This window comes from Ascidia mentula, chromosome 7 (genome assembly GCF_947561715.1).
Source record: "Ascidia mentula chromosome 7, kaAscMent1.1, whole genome shotgun sequence".
Classification (NCBI taxonomy): domain Eukaryota; kingdom Metazoa; phylum Chordata; class Ascidiacea; order Phlebobranchia; family Ascidiidae; genus Ascidia; species Ascidia mentula.
Genome location: NC_138572.1, coordinates 19,460,472 through 19,480,580, shown reverse-complemented (window position 1 = coordinate 19,480,580; position 20,109 = coordinate 19,460,472). Strand labels below are relative to the sequence as shown.

General features: G+C 42.0%; 1 protein-coding gene across 1 annotated transcript; it reads left to right on the top strand.

Annotated features, from left to right (window-relative positions):
• The first annotated feature begins 352 nt into the window (after positions 1–352).
• Positions 353–9,663, top strand: LOC145909741 (uncharacterized). The gene is made up of 7 exons (XM_082997093.1): positions 353–403; positions 513–681; positions 6,825–8,153; positions 8,696–8,773; positions 9,006–9,241; positions 9,387–9,548; positions 9,634–9,663. The coding sequence occupies exons 1-7, from the start codon at positions 353–355 to the stop codon at positions 9,661–9,663; spliced, it is 2,055 nt and encodes a 684-aa protein (XP_082853219.1).
• The last annotated feature ends 10,446 nt before the right edge of the window (positions 9,664–20,109 follow it).

Sequence of the window (20,109 nt, the reverse complement as noted above, 5' to 3'; positions counted from 1 at the left end):
GTAAGGAAATATTTGTTGATCTCCACTGGTCAGATGTTAGTTAGGGGAAGAACCTGATCTAATTTCGTCTACTTCCTTACACTAAACAACAGCCTGAAAACTTTATTAAAAAACCTTCATCCATCCATTGTTGTTTGGTTTTGCTTCATGATTTTATTGTTTTGGTACAATTTTAGTCACGTGTGGAGATTCAATATAAATCTTTTATAAAAGTGCAACAAAATAAACAAAAATCTTGCTTTGTTTATCAGACTCAAATTCAACTTTTTGAAACTTTAGTGTTTACACAGCTTTTGTAAATGTAATATATTTGCTATACTTGTAATACAAAGCTATACCTACTCGTACAAGAATGGCCGAACAACAAACAGAACAAACCGATCCACGGAATATCCATACTGAGGTGAGCTTGTTGTTCTTGAATATCGAGATTTTTGTAGGAAAACATGGGTTCTGTCGTCTATCAGCATTGACATTATTGGGTGTAAACGTTTCATTTTTCGATATTTCAGAACCTTCACATTGGTGACGTACAACAACAAAATGTACAACACCAAACTGTACAACAACAAAATGTACAACATCAGACAGTGGTACAACATCTTTACAACCAACCTGCAGCGTTATCAGCTAACACTGAATCAGATGCTCCAACAACTTCCAAAGCGGGTGTTCAACGAGGTACCGAATAATCTTGGCAACGTACAAAGCATACATTATGCAGACTCACGTCCTTATTTGCCACGTAGTTGCTGCAAACCAAACTACTTCCTAATACACAAGTTTTTCCATTTTTGAACTTAAGTAATGGGACATGTTTAGGTGGTAATGCTGATGAATATTATGAAGTAGTTCGAAAAATCCCCAACAAAAGTTGGAAGGAATTTGCTCGTGTGAAACTCAACCTTCCCGAAGATGTGATCGAAAACATTGAAGTCGATTATGATAAAAACATCCTGGAGCAAAAATATCAAATGTTGTTGAGATGGAAAAGCAGCAATGGTCAGTCAACGTCACTTAATCTTGATAATTTAATCACATTGTAATGTGTTTACTTCAAACTTGAAACATATGTGCAGGTAAAAGTGCTGACCAGTCCAATCTTTTAAAGCTGCTTCAAGATTTTAATACAAGCCATGATAAAGGTAGATATTGAAGCTTGTGTTTTTTTTGTCCCATAAAGCAAACTCCATATCAACGATTATAGCAAATTGTTTGTCGTCTAAAAATGCAGATTCATAAGTTTGGCGATTTTCAAACACCCAAAATGTTAGTCTTTATGAAATTAATTGAAAAAGATCTGTGATAGTATTAGCGCGTCATTTTAATGCAAGTTGCAAACACGCAATACCGGCTAACAAACTGCGAAACTCGCCGACCTGACGTCGCATTTCACTGCTCCCACACAGCGTACAATTCACCAGTTTCCCATAGCAAACTACTGTATGTACCCTGAGCGTTACAACCGTCCCTACTCGTTGCGACCTTGACATAACAGTATCTTGTAAAGTCGTTCAATGTATTTTACCAGATAAAATTACCAAACCACCTCAGATTGAACACAAGAATCCAAGTCATGAAGGAAATTATATAGATCAGTCCGTTTTTCACAATTTTACACTTTTCACATAAGCCACTTATACAGAATTTGTAGCAAAGCAGGTAGAAGGTGTGAAAAACAAATCTTTCCTAACCAATCGTTGTGAAGTAAGAAAACTACTTTTAGAAACAATGTTCGCTCGCAATTACTCATGATTCTATCAACAAAAAGACTCAAACCGAAATGTAAAAAAATGAACATTTCATTTATTTGAGACGTTTCGGCAACAGCGACATCAAGTTTAATAATGTTCCGTGGCCTATCTAGCTCCATGGTTATACATAGCTGTCCTTGCTAATCTCATATATATTAGACTAGGTTAGCGTGTGACGGGACGTCATTTATTGTTGATATCAGTCACACTCTCGTGACATCGGAAGAAACTACTGTGGAGCACAAATGGTTTCCACATCAAGTTGTGATTGGTGTTGTTAGATGTGTAACGACCCCCTCAGCTGGAGACTATATTCGTCTCTTTGCGGATCGCATGTGTTCAGCAATCCGTGTGCACAGGTGTCTGAATGTCTGTTATATGTAGGATTGAAGCAGTGAGCTGCATACACTCCACACTACTTCGACATATTAGGTTTCATCTTGGAAGTAACTTTCCCATCTCCCGTTGGTTGTCACTGTCTGCAACTCAATGTTCATTATTGGCTCATTACTTGTGTAGTGTCGGGGGGCGATATTCCTTTTGTTTGTAGTTCAGACAAACACACCTCCTATAGCTGAAAGCTCAAATAAGTTATAACACAATTGGCGTGACCTACACGTGCACTGACCGTTCCTGGAACGTAGTACAAAATATAACACTGCCGTATATCTGACTCCTGCTCTACTGTTTAAACAAGGTCTGCAGACCTTCAAGATTTACTCTCCAATGTAATTCAATAAAACAACAAAACACAAGTCCCTTTCTGGGTCTTTTACTTGTCTCTGTGTCTCCCTCTGTCTCTCTGATTACATGATGAATTTGAATGGGACATATAGCCAGAGACAGTGCAGTTCATTGGGTTCAGGTAAAAGGAAGACTACTTTAACAAATGACGTTAGTGTTAAACGTTATGATGTAGCGAGGTGTTTATTCGAGGTACAAACTAAAGGAATGACACAATGGGCAAATAAACCACGAGGGACGAGAGTAAAAGAAAAAAGGCAATTTTTCCGGTTCGCTGTAGGAGCGCAAACGTAGTTAGAGAGGCCGCTACATGACCCCCCTCCAGAAACGGACATATATCAACACTGAAAACGAAGTGGAATGCGAATGTTGCGACGCGTGCGCGTGTGTCTGCCTGAATGTGAAAAGTTGGGCTGGTGCTCCGGTGGGCCCAGCGATGTATGCGAGGGTTCGGTGGTGCGTTGATGTGGGGGGTCGACCGCGGCGAGGAGGCACAGCCACCTGTACCGGTTGTGTGAGGTCGACATGTGCAGGCTTCACACGGTCGATGGAAACGACCTGATTGTGTCCACCAATGGCAAGCGTAAATGTCTTGCTATTGCGATCAAGGACGCGATATGGGCCATCGTATGGCGGGTCGGTGTCCATCTTTGCGTACAAAAACGTACGGGGTCGTGCTTAACGCTTGTGGGAGCATTGTGCGAACGGGACCATGGTGTGACATCGATGTCGGCACCAGTTGACGCACTGTGTCCCTCAACGATGGGATGACATCTTGAGGGGTAGGAAAGGATTGGCCGAAACGGAAGAAATCGCCGGGTACCGTTATGGTAGAACCGTAAACAAGTTCGGCCGATGATGCCTGCAGGTCTTCTTTGGGAGCAGTCCGGATGCCAAGCATAACCCACGGGAGCTGGTCTACCCAGTTGGGGCCTGCTAGCCGTGCCATTAGGGCGCTATTCATATGCCGATGAAAGCGCTCCGCAAGGCCATTAGCCTGGGGGTGAAACGAAGTTGTTCGGTGTAGTTGGATTCCCAGAAGTTGGGTGAAAACCGTCCATAACTCCGAGGTAAACTGGGGGCCGCGATCCGATGTGAGGTCGGAAGGAATCCCGAAACGAGAAACCCAATGGAACGCAAAGGCTCGTGCACACGTCAGGGTGGTTGCATCTGGCATAGGAATTGCTTCCGGCCATCTGGTAAAACGGTCAACAATGGTAAAAAGGTACCTGTTTCCCTGTGAAGGTGCGAGAGGACCGACGATATCGACGTTGATCTGTTGAAAACGTGCACGACAGGGTGGGTAGTTCGCCAGAGGCGCACGAGTGTGGCGCTGGACTTTTGCCCTTTGACAGTGGATGCACTGTCTCGCCCAAAGGGTGACCTGGCGGCTTAACAAACTTGGATGCGACAAGTTTGCGTGTAGACCGTATCGACGGATGCGATAGACCATGTATTATGTCAAAAATTTTGCGTTGCTATGATGTTGGAACAACTGGACGGGGTGAGCCGGACGAGACGTCACAGAGGATGGTGGTCCCGGATTGATCGAGCTGTATGTCCTCTAGTTTAAGGTTAGTGACAGCAGTGCGATACGCTTGAACTTCGGGAGAGGACTGAGCGGCTGCCAATGACGAATAATCCAAATCCAGAGGTAGTCGAACAGCATCAATGGAACCGCGCGAGAGTGCGTCGGCAACGTGGTTTTGCTTGCCTGCGATGTGTCGCACGTCTGTCGTAAACTCTGAAATCGCGGTTAAATGACATTGTTGTCGCGATGACCATGGAGCTGACACTTTAGTAAAAGCAAAAGTCAAAGGTTTGTGATCCGTTTAAGCGGTAAACACGCGACCTTCCAGAAAATATCGAAAGTGACGAATGGCAAGGTGCAAGGCGAGTAGTTCTCTGTCAAAGGCACTGTATTTCTGCTCGGGTGGTCGTAAACGTTTGCTGAAAAAGACCAGTGGGCGCCAGGCATTGTCAATAAATTGTTGGAGCACAGCTGCAATGGATCGGTAGTCACAGCGGTCGGCGCATCGGGCAAAGGGTGGTGCAACAGTGTGGAACGGGCTAGGGCGACTTTTGCCTCTGAGAAAGCCGAATTTAGCTTGTCACTCCAAATCAACTTTGTAGGATTGCCCGAAAGTGATTCGTAGATTGGTGACATTATGCGTGCAGCCCCAGGAATAAAACGATGGTAAAAGTTTACCATACCTGCGAATTCTTGGAGTCCTTTGATGGTAGTAGGGCGCGGGAAATTCTGAATGGCTTCAACCTTGGTGGGAAGAGGTCGGGCACCGTTGGTATCAACCCGATGTCCCAGAAAATCAATTTTGGATACTCCAAACTGGCATTTGCCGAGGTTAATGACGAGGCCATGATCTGAAAGCTGGTTAAAAAGGCGTTTTAAATGGTCGTAGTGCTCGGAGAGGGACTTGCTTGCGACGAGTATGTCATCTAGGTAGACAAACACAAAATCCAAGGATTGACATACCGTGTCCATAAGTCGCTGGAAGGCTTGTGCCGCGTTTTTCAAACCAAAGGGCATGCGAAGAAATTCGAAAAGGCCAAAAGGCGTGATAACCGCCGTTTTCGCAATATCATCCGGTGCCACAGGAACTTGGTGATAACCGCGAACAAAGTAAATTTTGGAGAAAACTCGACATCCGGCCAAACGAGCCGAAAAATCTTGGATGTGGGGGATAGCGTAACGATCAGGCTGGGTAGCAGCGTTAAGACGGCGGTAATCGCCGCATGGGCGCCACCCACCGGACGACTTTGGTACCATGTGCAGGGGCGAAGCCCATGGACTGGATGAGCGTCGTATAATTCCCAGTTGTAGCATGTTGTGAAATTCCTTCTTAGTGCGGGCGAGCTTTTCGGGTGGAAGTCGTCGAGCGCGAGAGTGCACGGGTGGTCCGCTGGTGGGGATGAAATGCTGAACTCCATGCTTAGGAAGCGACTGCGAGAAATGGGGAGAAGCTATCCCTGGAAATTCAGCCAACATTCGAGCATAGACCGATGTGCCCGCGGAAATGGCGTTAAGGTGGGGAGCCGATTGCGCTGCTTTGCCCAGTTTACTGCTGGAGAAGGTTTCGGCGTTGATTAGGCGTCGGTGCTTGAGGTCAACCAGAAGGGAATTTGCCCGCAGGAAATCAGCGCCGAGTAACGGCCGATAAACTTCGGCCAGAACAAATTTCCATTGAAATTTGCCGGGAGGGAAATTAATGGTGACTAGACGTGAACCGTACGTCCGGATGTGAGTACCATTAGCAGCGACCAGAGCCTTTCCAGGAGGATTGGTGCGGCGCTCTAGTCCCGTGGGAGGTATGACGCTTATCTCGGCGCCGGTGTCAACAAGAAAATTACGACCCGCTGAGCTATCCCACACAAAGAATATGACAAGATTGGTTTAGGACGTCCTAATGAGGTGTACGGAGCGCTACTTGTGTCATTTAGCATGAATGATGAATGTTTGTTCGTTCTAAACGAGTTGACGTGAGTTTGGGGAGTGCCCGTGGCTAATTGTAACAGGTTGATGTCGGTACAAAGCAATTTCATGTTAAACAATAGCACCACAATGCTGGGAACTGTTCTCCAATATGACGTGATAGATGCAATTCTTCCATCCTTTGGTACTGTTCTTCTAATTTTCATTTGGGCGAAGCTTAGTTCGTTTGATATTATTAGGTAAGAATGTTAAGTTAGTCATGTCCACATGTGTACCGCTCGATTTGCCCCAAAACGATGCCCGAAATCACTTGGAAGTACTTACCGTAGGTAATGACTAAAGTGCAAATGAGCAATAGTAGGAGGATTTTCCAAAACACTTCCAGGAGGGGGATTTTCCCAACGAAAGAGCACGGAATGCAACCATTGAGGATTGTTTGTTATTCAGAAGTTTTTACCCTCGTTCTTAACCGAATCCCATTTGTTCAGTGTTATGATGCGTTGGTCCAACTAAGCAAGTAAAATCTCTTCCCACGTAATCAACTTCCAGACAATGTAGGGAAATGCTTGTTGATCTCCACAGGTCAGATGTTAGTTAGGGGAAGAACCTGATCTAATTTCGTGTACTTCCTTTCACCAAACAACAGCCTGAAAACTTTATTAAAAAGCTTCATCCATCCATTGTTGTTTGGTTTTGCTTCATGATTTTATTGTTTTGGTACAATTTTAGTCACGTGTCGAGATTCAATATAAATCTTCCATGAGTAACTCGACCACTCCCCTTTGTGAAATCGAACTAGGATATTAAACATTATACAAAAAATAGTTTGTCGCTCATACTTAGGTTGGTGTTGAAGCGGCTTCGTGATTTTTCAGATGAAAAACTCCAACAGGCAGTTGATGAATTTAAGCAACAACAATTGGAAAATCTCGATCCAGATGTGATTCCATTTAGTCATAAGTTTAACAAAGCCCACATTCCTGAGGTAGATCCAATCCTAATGGAAAAAGACATTTATGAGGGACTTGATGCTAAAACGCCGGAAGTGTACAAACCTTTAACTGTAGAAAGGAATGTAAACCTAATTGGTGCCAAAGAAGTCAAAATAAAAGATCTTGTTTCAAACTTGAAATCAAGCAAGGGTGAAGGATCTTTCACCTCATTATATGGTCCTGCTGGTTGTGGAAAAACAACTTTGTCAAAAAGAATATCCAGACATTTAAGAAACTCACACTTGGTGCTTAATCTTTGTTTCAAGGATATAAACTATGGTGATGACAAATTAACTCTTCAGCAGCTCTTGCTTGACAGACAGTTTCCTGATGTGGAACAATCTGTCCTTGATGCTACTTTTCAATGGATAAGAAAGAACCAGGACAAATGTGCAATAGTATGTGATGGTTTGGATCAGGCCACATGGTCAGTAGCAGAAATGAAGTCAGTTAATGCAAGTTACGATACACGATTGAAAGTTCAACAGCTAATTGCAAATCTCTGTGGCAAAAAGTTCCTTAAAAGGTCTTCATTGATTTTTACATCTCGTCCCCATTCCCTGCTCTCAATTTCTCTTGATCTTCGACCGCAACAAACCATTTACGTCCACGATCTTTCAGCTGACGACATGAGAAAGTTGTTTGATTTCTATGCTGCAGAAGAGGCCAATAAACTGTGGAAATCGTTTGAAACCAAATCCCCACAAATACTTAACTTTTGCCATAATCCATTGCTTTTGCAGTTTGTAGTTTATGCTGGTTTATTTGGGCCCACAAACCACATTCACACACTTACGGACATATTTGAAGCTGTCCTTCAACAACTTGGTAACACTCAACATGCCAATGGGGTAAAGATAGAAAAATTAAGAAATCCTCTTGGTAAAATGGCTTACAACGGAATGAAACGTAAAACGGTCATGTTCACACAAGCTGACCTCCTAGATGTTGGTTTGGAGGATATAAACGTGCAGGATGTGGTAATAAAAATGGCCAAATTCTCTTGGCTTTCGAGTCGCAAGGTTTTTGACGGGGAAAATGCGATCTTCTGTTATATGCACCAATTGCTCCAGGAGTACTTTGCAGCCTATTACATTTCTATGCTCATGCCGGATAAAGAATTCGACCAATTCATCGATGAGTTGGTGAAAGAATCCCACTGGGGCCCAACACGTCGTTTTGTCTGCGGTATTTTGCTCGGTAACAAATCTGGTATGTACAGCACGTTAAGCCCAACCTTTATTATTTACTAACCATTATTTCCTTTTTAATTCCTGCACCATAAAACAAAGCTTCTGGATGTGACCGTGCTGAATACACTTTGGAATCTGATACAGCCAACAGTGCTACAAGCCATGCGTCAAGTTCAAGGCCTCAGGGAAAACGTCAGTTATTTATATACTTGCTTATAATGAATGTCACAGTTTTAAATGCAAAAATTTTGATGTAAGTCTTAGAGTAAAGTTTTGTTTAATTTTTGACGTGTGATCAGTTTGCACTTGTGGTGGTCAACAAGGATTATCAACTAAATTCAAATTCCTTTAATTGCATTTGCTCTGAACTTACCCTTAAACACCAACACAATATCCACCTTGGTGTTGTATTGGGTAGACCCGTATTTGGGCGTAAATAACGGCACACTTGAAAACTCTTGTGGTAAATGAATATGTGTGGTAAAGTTTAAACTTTTCATTCAAATACTTTTTATTTGATACTATTTTTTATCAATACTGTTGGTCTTGTTTGTTTTTTAGTCAAACGTGGGGAAAAGTTGTTGAAGAAACTTTCAGAATTCCTCCAAAAAGGTGAATTACTTGGAGAGAAGTTACGAGGTTAGTCATTATTTCCAGTTTGATGTAAGAATGTGTAGCTATCAATTCATCTAGCATTGTTTACTTTTTAAAAAGTACAGACTGGTCCACTTTCGAGAGGTTTTATTAGCTCTATTACATAGCAATGTCTCCTTTAAAAACATTCAATAAACTAAGTTTTTATGTTAGTTGAAAGTTCTGAATAAAGTTAAAAATGCAATGAAAAAGTTTTTGAAACTTGTTTCTGTTTCAGATTTTCTTCAAGATTTGCAAGAAATACGCGAAGAATGTAGAACAAAAATTGCTCTCTCTTGTCCATGGTTGTTGAATCTGAGCAGAATTCCACTAGAGATTACGAATGTTCTCGCTTTGGCTGATTTTATTTCTCGAACGAAAAAACCCGGTTTAATTTTGTGGATTTGGGAGTGCCGATTTAATTCTCAAACTTTCAACATTATTTGTGAAGCGATCATGAATATGGAATGCAAGGTTTGTCTGTTTTTCTATTTTGTATTTGTTCGTATTTGTTTTAAATTGTCTATAAAAAATCTATTGCTTAAAATTAAGACCAGGATTTGAAGAAAATTACAATTTTTAAACCAATTTTTAAACCAATTTTAACTAATTTAAATAGTTGGGACTTCTTTATCTGAGGGACAAGTTTGAAATAAAAGATGTTGAAAATATTTGCCGGATTCTTCCTAAAGTGGATAAGCAGTTGAATTTGAGTGAATGCGGTTTAGATTCCGAATCTATAAGAATGATACGAGAGAAACTAAAGAATCTGGAACATCCCGTAGGAATTTGGTTTAATTTATAGTTACATGAATACGTGATTATATTAATTTTTAATTGAAAGTAATTTCAAATTGTCTTTTCAGCCTAAAGTTGAAGGTTTGGAGCATCTGTAACATTTCTTTATTCAGATGGAGGCTCCATTGTTCCGGACAAAACAAATAGGAAAAAAATTCCATAATTTATTTTTTGATTTTGTCGAATCCAATGTTTTTTTTACATAAATGCCACCAAATTTGTAAATCGAAATATGTCTTGTGCGGAAATTGAGTCAATAGTTGTGAAAAAATACTTTTGAGAAAGAAACAATTGTGTATAGATTGCGTATGTAGTAGACTGGTATAATATAGGAACAATATGAATAGTATGAATTTGTCATGAATTGTAGCATTCCGTCATAAGTGGGTCATAAGTTTTGCTGCGATGAAACTTGTTTTAAACGTGAAGTACACCACTCTTTTTACTACAGTCTCTTCTGTTGTAATTGTTTAAAGTTGTCATCACGTCCTCAACTTTTAAACATAAACTGCTGTTCGCGTGCGTTTTAGTTTTCTTCTGAAGTGCTCAAAATATAGCTGCAGTCGCTTTAACATTACTCAAATTTTACCTTTTTCAAAGAGAATCAAAAACCACAGCAGTGTTCATCAACCTTGTCCGTACTAAGTCTTCCTGCAGGTTGTGTTGGTTTTTTGTTTGTCCTTTTAATGTGGAAGAGAGTAGGATGCGAACCGAATTTCTCTAAGCAAGGCATATTTTATTTGAATAAGCTTGAATTTGGACGTTTGGGAATTCATGCTCCCATTAATAATTAAACTGAAAATCTTTGTGCAAGAGAACACACCAACAAATAATTTTTTTTCAAAACTATCACGACCGTTTTCTAATATAAAAAATATTTTATATGTATATACAAATATTTTTTTTTCTTTTATATTTATTTTACACAAATACGCAACCACAGTACACAAGCAAATATATTTTTTTTGACCACACCGGGATTTGAACCCAGGATATCCTGGGCACGTTTGACCATTCAACCAATTCAGTATGACTGCGTGCGCCCCCATGCGGATGATTATACAACGTTGTACACAGAAAGTTTTTTTTTAATGAAAAAAGGAATCAAACCCACGGTCTCCATTGATCGCCGACCTTTACTAATGTAACACAGCCAGTTCTTACACACCAAAGGCTAAAAAGAGAGGCCTAACTCCAAAAGGTACAAAACCTGTAGCGACATAATATATTGTAACGATGTACCGTCGCGGGTTGTGTTATTTTCAGTGCGTGTTGCCTTTTTCTTGCGACTCTCTCACGTGTCACGTGTCACGTGTCACGCCATGTTGGCATCATTCAATTTGCTATGAATAAAGAGCAAGCACGCCACATTTTGGTGACCCCGCGCGTCAAGAAACGATATTTCTTGGACAATGCAGGATCGAGAAGAAGTACTACACACTGCTGTTTCTTTGAAATTACCAACGTTCAAAATATCTTGCGATAGAACGCAGTATTATTATGTGGTGTCAGCATTGGACCAACTAACAGCAAGCCGTCTTTTGGATCTACAAGAAAATAAGCCTGAGCAGAATAAATACGCAGCAACTAAAGGAACGCTTGCTTAGAACATTTGGACTTACGGAGTATGAAAGAGCTGCACGATTGCTTAACATTACTGTTACGGAATTATTTCGGCAGCTTTGCAATTAAGCGGTTAGGTGTTTCGGGTGGCGATGTTATCCCCCAATTAACCCTTCTACCTAATTCGGTACTTTGCACAAAACTGCCTCCCTAATTCTGATACTGCCCAGAACCCTGCAATAACGGCTCACCACAAAGCCAAAGTAACCCAGGCTGATTTAACTTATTGGACGTCGTGTTAAACTCAAAGCGACTAAAAACAATACAAGACGTTCTGGCAAAGATCCCGACAACTCACACAACACTGAGATGTTCACAACGCGACGCCCAGAAGAAGACTCGCCCGTTTTAGGGAAATCGTTCGTTACATGCAATCGCCAACCAATCAGGATCCGACACGCGGCACATCCGGGGCATACAAAAATAAACGGAGCGTAAAATAATGGGAAAAAGAGGGGAGACGAAGGTAATAAAATAGTGTGGTGAAAGTGAAGTGCGAGACTTAAAAGCAATGTACGTGAGTAAAACAATATAATAAACAAAGTGGTAACAACGAAAGAAAACAGTGAAATTAAACAGTGAAAAAGTAATTGTGATCTTCAAGAATATCCATAAAATCCATCCAGGAATTAGCATCATTTACTCGCATGAGGGCAGTATTGAGTGCTTGGGAATCGTTGCTTGTGAAGTTGTGTTGGAAAGTTACAAATCGATCCATTAAGTTATTCATGCATGTATACTTCAGCATTGTCAAAAAACGGATTCTCATTCATCCAAGCTTTAGTTTCGAACAAATGTTGAAATTGAGTTGTGAGTGGAATAAAAGCAATTGTAAACGAGAATGACCAGGAGAGGATAATGGAAAGGATGACAGTTTTCAATTCCGGTTTCAAGGATGCATCGAGCGGCTGAAACAAAAGTGAACATTCACGTGTTTTTATTAAAAACAATAAGTTTGCAAGCTCGGTTGTTCTCTCAAATCGAGGGATGGGGAACATAGTTGTCAGTTCGAATCCCATAGGACTGGAAATTGCTCCTTCTTTCTCTACTCTGTAGTTCCCAATAGGGCAAAACTGCGTCATTTTAACAATATACTAGTTTTTGTTTCGTTTCTCATGTCAGGCTTAGATTTTAGCGATAGCTGTGAGAATGATAATAAATAGGTTTCCGAAGATAAAAGATTTCCAGAGAAAAAGTTGTCATAAACTTTTGAAAAGAGAAGTCAACGGTTCAACGAAGTTGGCAATAGCTGACTTAACCAAATGCAATAGTTTCACTTACGTTTTTCACAGAATATGGTCAATAGAACCATTGTAAACACCACCGAGGTTTCGCTTAAAAACATAACCAATACCCCCATTGTGGTGCAACTTCTGCTTGATCTCCAAATAAGGTCATTGGCACAATAATTTCCGGAGTATCTGACACCAGCGGCAGATCGGAAATGGATAGATTCACAACGAGTAGATGGTTTGTGCGAAATGCAGCAGATTTTGATTCTGTCGTCGCCAACGTTTTACCTTCCATCACTATGACAACATTAAAACAAATTAAAGGAATATAACACGTGTTCTCATTGTGCAACAAAGACAAAACAAACTTTGTTTAATTTACCAAATTTCCGTCAATGGCGAGCACCCCCATTATCCACACAATGGCTCGTAGAAATGGGTTTGCAATCAACTCGTATCGTGATGAAAATATGTTTTCGTTGATCACTTTTGTATTTGTTGGGCACTCGTCTGACCAATCAGAGCAGTCACCGACTCCATTGAATTTCTATGTGGAGTAAATTAAAGAAAACTTTGCAGTTAAGTTGGTGATATTGGCGTCTGTAAACAGCACAATGCGAAATTACTGTTTTGTATGTAATTGGTGAACAACGGAACTATGGAAATTGGACAAAAATTGTGTACTGCAACATACATGTGTAGTTTTGTATACGTGGAAGGCGTGTGACGCGCTAATTGGCCAGAAAACTGGCGACAAAAATAAGAAATAATTCGTAAACTGGCAGTTCTCATCTGGTTGCAAACGTTGAGGTGTGCTTGTGTGGTTAAGTGTAAAGAACATGATTTGTGCAGTGGGTCGCACTTTATTCTTTGACATTCGTCCTTTTCACATTGGGCGTTTCTAAAGTTTTATTCATTATGACGCCATTTTATTTAATTATGAAAGTATCCGCCTCTGCAGTTCTGTTCCCAACTTTTGTTTTGACGGTGAGCCGTTAGTGCAGGGTGAACTGAGCGTTTACCATAGTTGGAGTTGGGAAAGTAAGCGCTAAAAAACGGATAAAAGGTCTTTCTAAATCGATCCTAAAACTTCAATAACCGCCCTCTCAATAACTTTAGTCCGAATTCGGGTTCGCTGAATTAATTTCGGTCACAAGAGTAACACGCACGGAATCAAAAAATCTTTGCCACAGGACACAAAACTTTATATATTGTTAACATGTGTTTACCTTCTCCTTCTTAACGAACAATGGATCTTTGTTTTCGCAATAAAACCTTCCGTCCTCTGTGCAATTTATTTCGTCACTTTGATCCTCGCAGTTAATTGTGAGGTCACAAACATCCGATTCGTTGACAGAAATCTGTCACAAGAATCTGTAGAATACTTAAACCGTCTTTGTGGTTAACTGTGTGCGAAAGATTCTACCAAGGGCATTATGACAAACAATACCGAACAACAGACACCGATACCTATTTTCTTTTTTTGTTAAAATACAGCTTTGAAGTGATTTTACTCTAACTCTTCCAATTACGGTGTCATCAATTTTTTGTGGTTTTGTTGACAAGAAATAACTTTACTTTGGCCCCATTTAACGTTGGACAGTAGAATCTTCCTTCCTTTGTGCAGTTTTCTTCTGGATATTCGTCACTTTCATCCTTGCAATCGATGAAACCGTCGCATACTTTGGACATAGGAATACTGATAAGTCCGTCTTTTGCGTCGCAGTGTTTCCGATGTTTGCAAAGTTGAGGATCTTCATCTTCGGCGAAATATTGACCTGCGTCATAATTGCGGATCTCAACACTGCAATCCCGCCTCCCATCGCAGAGTTGTTTGTTGTCGAGCCAACCCCCCCACCCATCCTGTGCAAAACACATCACATGGTTTCTGGTATGTTTTTGTGCGAACGATTTGTTGCTCATGCTGGAAGGAATATTTTGGTTATTATTATAAATGAATCTTTTATTAGTTGTTGTAAGGCTTGTCAGGATTTCGTGGCAGTTCAATGAGGTTTTATTGTTAGTAACCACTACGACTGCCCGTAGACTTGGTTGGGGGAGGAATCGGCAAACAGCGGAACGAGATGTCATACGATGCCGAAATCGATCGTTTGCGCGATTGTTTAGAACTGACGGAAGAGATCGTCCGAGAAAGTCTTCGACTCCAGCGCCAGCGGATGAAGTCAATACGATCGGCGACAACACGGGACCACATTCAGTCGGCGATTACGTTTTAATCACGAACCCAGCAGTCCCGGTGGGAAAATGCAAAAAGCTACAGCTACCTTTCAAAGGACCATACCGCACTGTCCAAGTGGTTGTCCCCGTCAACTATATCATCGAGGACGCGGCTGGAAAAAAGCAAACAGTTCACTTTAACCGGATGAAGCCCACAACCGATAACTTCCCAGAAGAGGACGAGTGTAAGCGATCGGACCAGGAACAGGAGATCGAAAGGGTCAGCTTACCGGCATGTGGCCACGTTTACGTTCCGAAAAGGAAAAACATGGACGTCCCGTCGAACACTGACGGATCTAGTCGTCCGGTGCGGGAACGTAAGCAAACCAAGTTTTACCCAGCAACGGAAACATAGTCCCAGCGGATTGGGACTGTCTTTGGGTTGGGGGGAAATGTGGCGAAAAAGACACATGACACACAGCACTAACTCTTGCCTTTATGCATTTTTTGTTCACCTGCGTTGTTTATTTAAATCACTGTTCATTACATATATGCTCACTTCACACCGCACTTTTGTTTATGTTTCCGTCTTTTCTCACACTTTATTTTCACACTTTCGTTTACCTATGTTTTCCACGTCGTCCCGTAACGCCCCATTGATTTCATGAAAAGCCGTTGATTGGTTAATTTACCGGTGCGAGGAGGTGCTTTGGGTACGATCGAGTTAGTTTCGAAACGGGCGTGGTGCTGTACTGAGAGTGAGTGTGAGCAAACGAAAAGAGTATCGATGGTATTGGTTTTTACTGAGTATATGCACGTTTTACCGTCGTTTTAGCCTGTTTATTAAAGAGAAGCCCATTTAGCGAACCAGCGTGAGAGACTTTGACTTTAGTGGTGATCCGTTACTGCAGGGTCCGGGCTGAGGTAGGAAATAAATCCGTGACAACTTGCAAACTCAATTTGTCAGGTAACAGTGCCCATGTGGGACACCTGGAAACGTCCAACAAAACACTAACAGCAACAAACGTCATGATAGCAAACTTGTTCGAGATTTTTATACATGGGATTGTGATCACTATGTGATTGTCATGCATTGCAAGATGTTTATTTCTCAAAAGTTTGGTTAAAGTTTTTACATCAACCAGGTAAAAAACAAAGAAAATAGCAAAATAAGCTTGACGAACAAATACAATTTGTGACAAAAGCGAGAATTAACTCTTAAACGTGTGGAATGTGACAACGAAAATGACTTTTCACGCGACTCCTCTTTTAAACTCTCGCCGTGGTCGCAGTACTTAGAGTACCCACAAAAGGATGCATCTTTTTTTTTGGAATTTGTTAAACATGTAGGTATCACAAATCAGTACTACATACCGTGTTGGGCCGTTTAGTGCAACCCAAATACCACATAAATTCCAGGCATGTCAACGTTGCACATGAAACGTCTGGGAAACTCGGTACAAGCACGAGTTCCAACTGTTACCGACCTTTAAGGTATTTCTTCAGTAAGATGTTTTTACTCGCGATAAAAGAAGTAACATTGCATTCCGTACTTCTCCACTTGTATGTTGAATCAAGTGAAGTCAATGAACCCATTATCACACAATACTTTCTCCTGTTGCGATCGGTTCCCCAGCGCCCACTGTCCGTTGACAATATTTGAAAAACGGTGCCCACTTATAGTTGCTTGTTGCTGCTATATTTTGCAACGACCTCTCTTTAGTAAAATAATCAACATAATGTGGAAGTTGAAGCGGGTGCTTCGTAGCGTGTATTTATCTGAATGCGCGTCGTTGCCAGAAAACGCTTAATTGTTTCGAGACGCGCAGAAAAAGGCAATACTAAAATCAAAACGTATCACGCTTCAGTAAATTCATGGGTGGCATCCGCCACATTACTCCCCCCAGAAGCGGGATGTTGTTTTTTTGGTCGCCCTCTTTTACGAGCTTGCCCAACAGGTACCGGTTTGGAGCAGTCAACTATAGCAGGTTTAAGGCGATCAATCGAAATGGAATGTTCAACACCTGAAATGTTTATCACAAAATACTTTTCGTGACGAGCACACACTTTAACAGGACCATCATACGGTGGCGAAAGTGGGGGGCGATATCCATCTTTACGCACGAAAACATATGTGCAATTGCGTAACGAAGGTGGCACAAATACACGAGTTCGACAATGGCGCGACATGGGCTGCGGTAATAATGTTTGAATCGCACGACGAAGAGTTTGAACAAACTCGGAATACTTGATAGACGTGTCTGCAGCAACAGGAAAATCCCCAGGTTGGGAAATGGTTGAGCCGTAAACGAGTTCCGCGCTAGACGTGGTGAGATCTTCTTTTGGCATGTTACGTATACCGAGCAGAACCCAGGGCAGGTCGTCAATCCAATTTGGATTAGCCGATCTAGCCATCAGGCTGCTTTTGAGTTGCCGGTGAAATCGCTCCACCAATCCGTTAGCCTGTAGGGGAAACGCTGTAGTGCAGTGGTTTTTAATTCCCATGAGCTGGCAAATGTTCTTCCACAATTCAGATGTGAACTGCGAGCCTCTGTCAGACGATATTTCCGTTGGGATCCCGAAGCGGGCAATCCAATGAAATATAAACGCTCTTGCGCAAGTGACGGTTGTCGCATCAGACATTGGAATGGCTTCTGGCCATCGTGTAAAGCGGTCGACGATGGTAAGCAAGTATCTACTTCCTTGTGATGGCGGCAGAGGGCCAACAATATCAATATTAACGTGGTAAAATCGCGCTTTGGGGATTTCATAACGATGAAGAGGGGAACGTACGTGTGTTCGAATTTTTGCACGTTGGCATTGCAAGCATTGCCGAGCCCACTCTGCAACTTGCTTGTTTAAACCATGCCACACAAACCTTGACGAAATGATTTTGCGTGTTGTTCTGAATGATGGATGGGCTAGACCATGAATAGCGTCGAACACCTTTCTTTGCCATGATTGCGGGATGATTGGTCTGCAAACACCAGTGGACACATCACATAAAAGTCTCACCAGTGAGGTGTCCATGACAACTTCCTTAATTTGTAAGTTGGATACGGCAGTGCGGTAAGCTTGTACTTCGGGAACATGCTGCGCTTTGGCAAGAGCAATGTGATCCAAATTGATTGCAGGATTTTGAATGGAGCCAATCACTGCTCTGGATAAGGTATCAGGAACACAATTGTATTTACCTTGTACATGGCGAAGGTCCGTTGTATATTCGGATATGGCGGACAAGTGGCGCTGTTGTCTTGCAGACCATGGATCCGATGCCCTTTGTAACGCAAAAGTCAACGGTTTGTGGTCGGTGTAGAGGGTAAATATGCGGCCCTCCAAAAAGTATCGGAAATGACGAATAGCCAGATGAGCCGCCAGCAACTCTCGGTCGAAAGCGCTGTATTTCATCTCGTTAGCACGCAAATGACGGCTAAAAAATGCAAGAGGTTTCCAAACCCCGTTTATATGCTGTTCAAGCACCGCTCCTACAGCCCTATCGGATGCATCAACAGTCAGGGCGACTGTGGCATCAGGATGTGGGTGGTTAAGTTTGGTTGCATTTACCAGTGCAAGTTTTGCTGCGTCAAAAGCACATTGCAAATCACAAGACCATTGCAGATGAGCATTCCTTTTTGACATGGAATTATAAATGGGGGACATGATACTTGCGGCAGAAGGAATAAATCTGTGATAAAGTTTATCATTCCAGCAAATCTCTGCAAACCTTTAACCGTGGTGGGCCGAGGAAATTTTTCTATGACTTCCACTTTACTGGGCAAAGGTTTTGCGCCTTCGGCATCAACCAAATGACCTAGAAACTGGATTTGTTTTTTTCCAAAAACACATTTGTTTAATGCTGAGTATAAATAGACTGGCCCATATTGTAATTAACACTGTCATGTTAAAGACGTTTCGACAAAAACTTTTGTCATCATCAGTTTGACTCTCAGTGGTGTGTGGCCGATAGCAAAATGACGTCACCACCCGCGCGAGCCTTATCTGTGACGTCGGTCAGGTCAGCTCCTTATATTGATGGAGCTCTACCAATCGCGTCAGTCAAACTGATGATGACAAAAGTTTTTGTCGAAACGTCTTTAACATGACAGTGTTAATTACAATATGGGCCAGTCTATTTATACTCAGCATTATGAGAAAACCCGTGAGTTGTGTTCCTACATTTGTTTAAGTTGATTAAAAGGCCGCATTCCTGCAGGCGGCGGAAAAGCTGTTCTAGGTGTAATTTATGTTGACTTGGGGAACTGCTGGCCACCAGTATGTCGTCCAGGTAAACAAAAACAAATGGTAAAGATTGACATACCTGGTCCATAAGCCGTTGAAAAGTCTGGGCTGCATTTTTCAGACCAAAAGGCATTCTTAAGAATTCAAACAGTCCAAACGGAGTTATGATAGCAGTTTTTTGGATGTCTTTCTCTGCAACAGGGACCTGGTGGTAGCCCCGAACTAGGTCGATCTTCGAAAATATCGTGGAGCCGGACAACCGCGATGTGAAGTCTTGGATGTGCGGAATGCTGTAGCGATCTGGCTGGGTGGACACATTTAGGCGGCGGTAGTCACCGCAGGGGCGCCATTCACCTGATGGCTTTGGAACCATATGTAGTGGTGCGGCCCAAGGACTGGATGAACGACGAATGATACCCATTTGAAGCATCTTGGCAAACTCCGCTCTAGCGATTGCAAGCTTTTCGGGGGATAAACGACGTGCCTTTGCAATACACGTGGGTCGTCAAAATCTTCTTTTGCGAGTATAATTCGTATTTCTTCGGGCATCCTTTGCAGAAAGATATAACGAAAAAGGAAACAAGGCTTATGACGGCCTAACATTGACAGCATCTCATCCATTAATTCTGCTGGAGATCGGTCTCCAAGTTCAGATGTATGTAACAGTTTATGCGCTCTTTCATAATCTGAGCAGTCGTAAGTGTTTATCAACCGTTGCTTTAGGTAATTGTACTTATCGTGAACCGGGGTTTTTTCCAATAAATCCAATAGTCTACCGGCGCTTGCTTGATCCAGGGACGAAACAACGTAAAAACATTTCGTTTCATTAGCAGAAATGTTTCGTAGCGCAAACTGGGCTTCTGCTTGGTGAAACCATATTCTTGGTTGCTGTGTCCAAAACGTTGGCAGTTTCATAGCAACTGCGTGCATGGCAGGAGTTTCTTCCATATCCTCAAACGTCAGGGGTCACCAATTGAAGCGGGTGCTTCGTAGCGTGTATTTATCTGAATGCGCGTCGTTGCCAGAAAACGCTTAATTGTTTCGAGACGCGCAGAAAAAGGTAATACTAAAATCAAAACGTATCACGCTTCAGTAAATTCATGGGTGGCATCCGCCACAAAGTCTTCGTTTGGTTTTGCGGGCAAGTTATTCATCAGGCAGCAAGCTGAACGGATGAGAATTAAATTCCTCGCAACAGTGGCGTAACCGCATCTCACTCCAATCATAATTGGTTCCAAGACAAGCATGGGAACGTATATTTGATTTAAATCC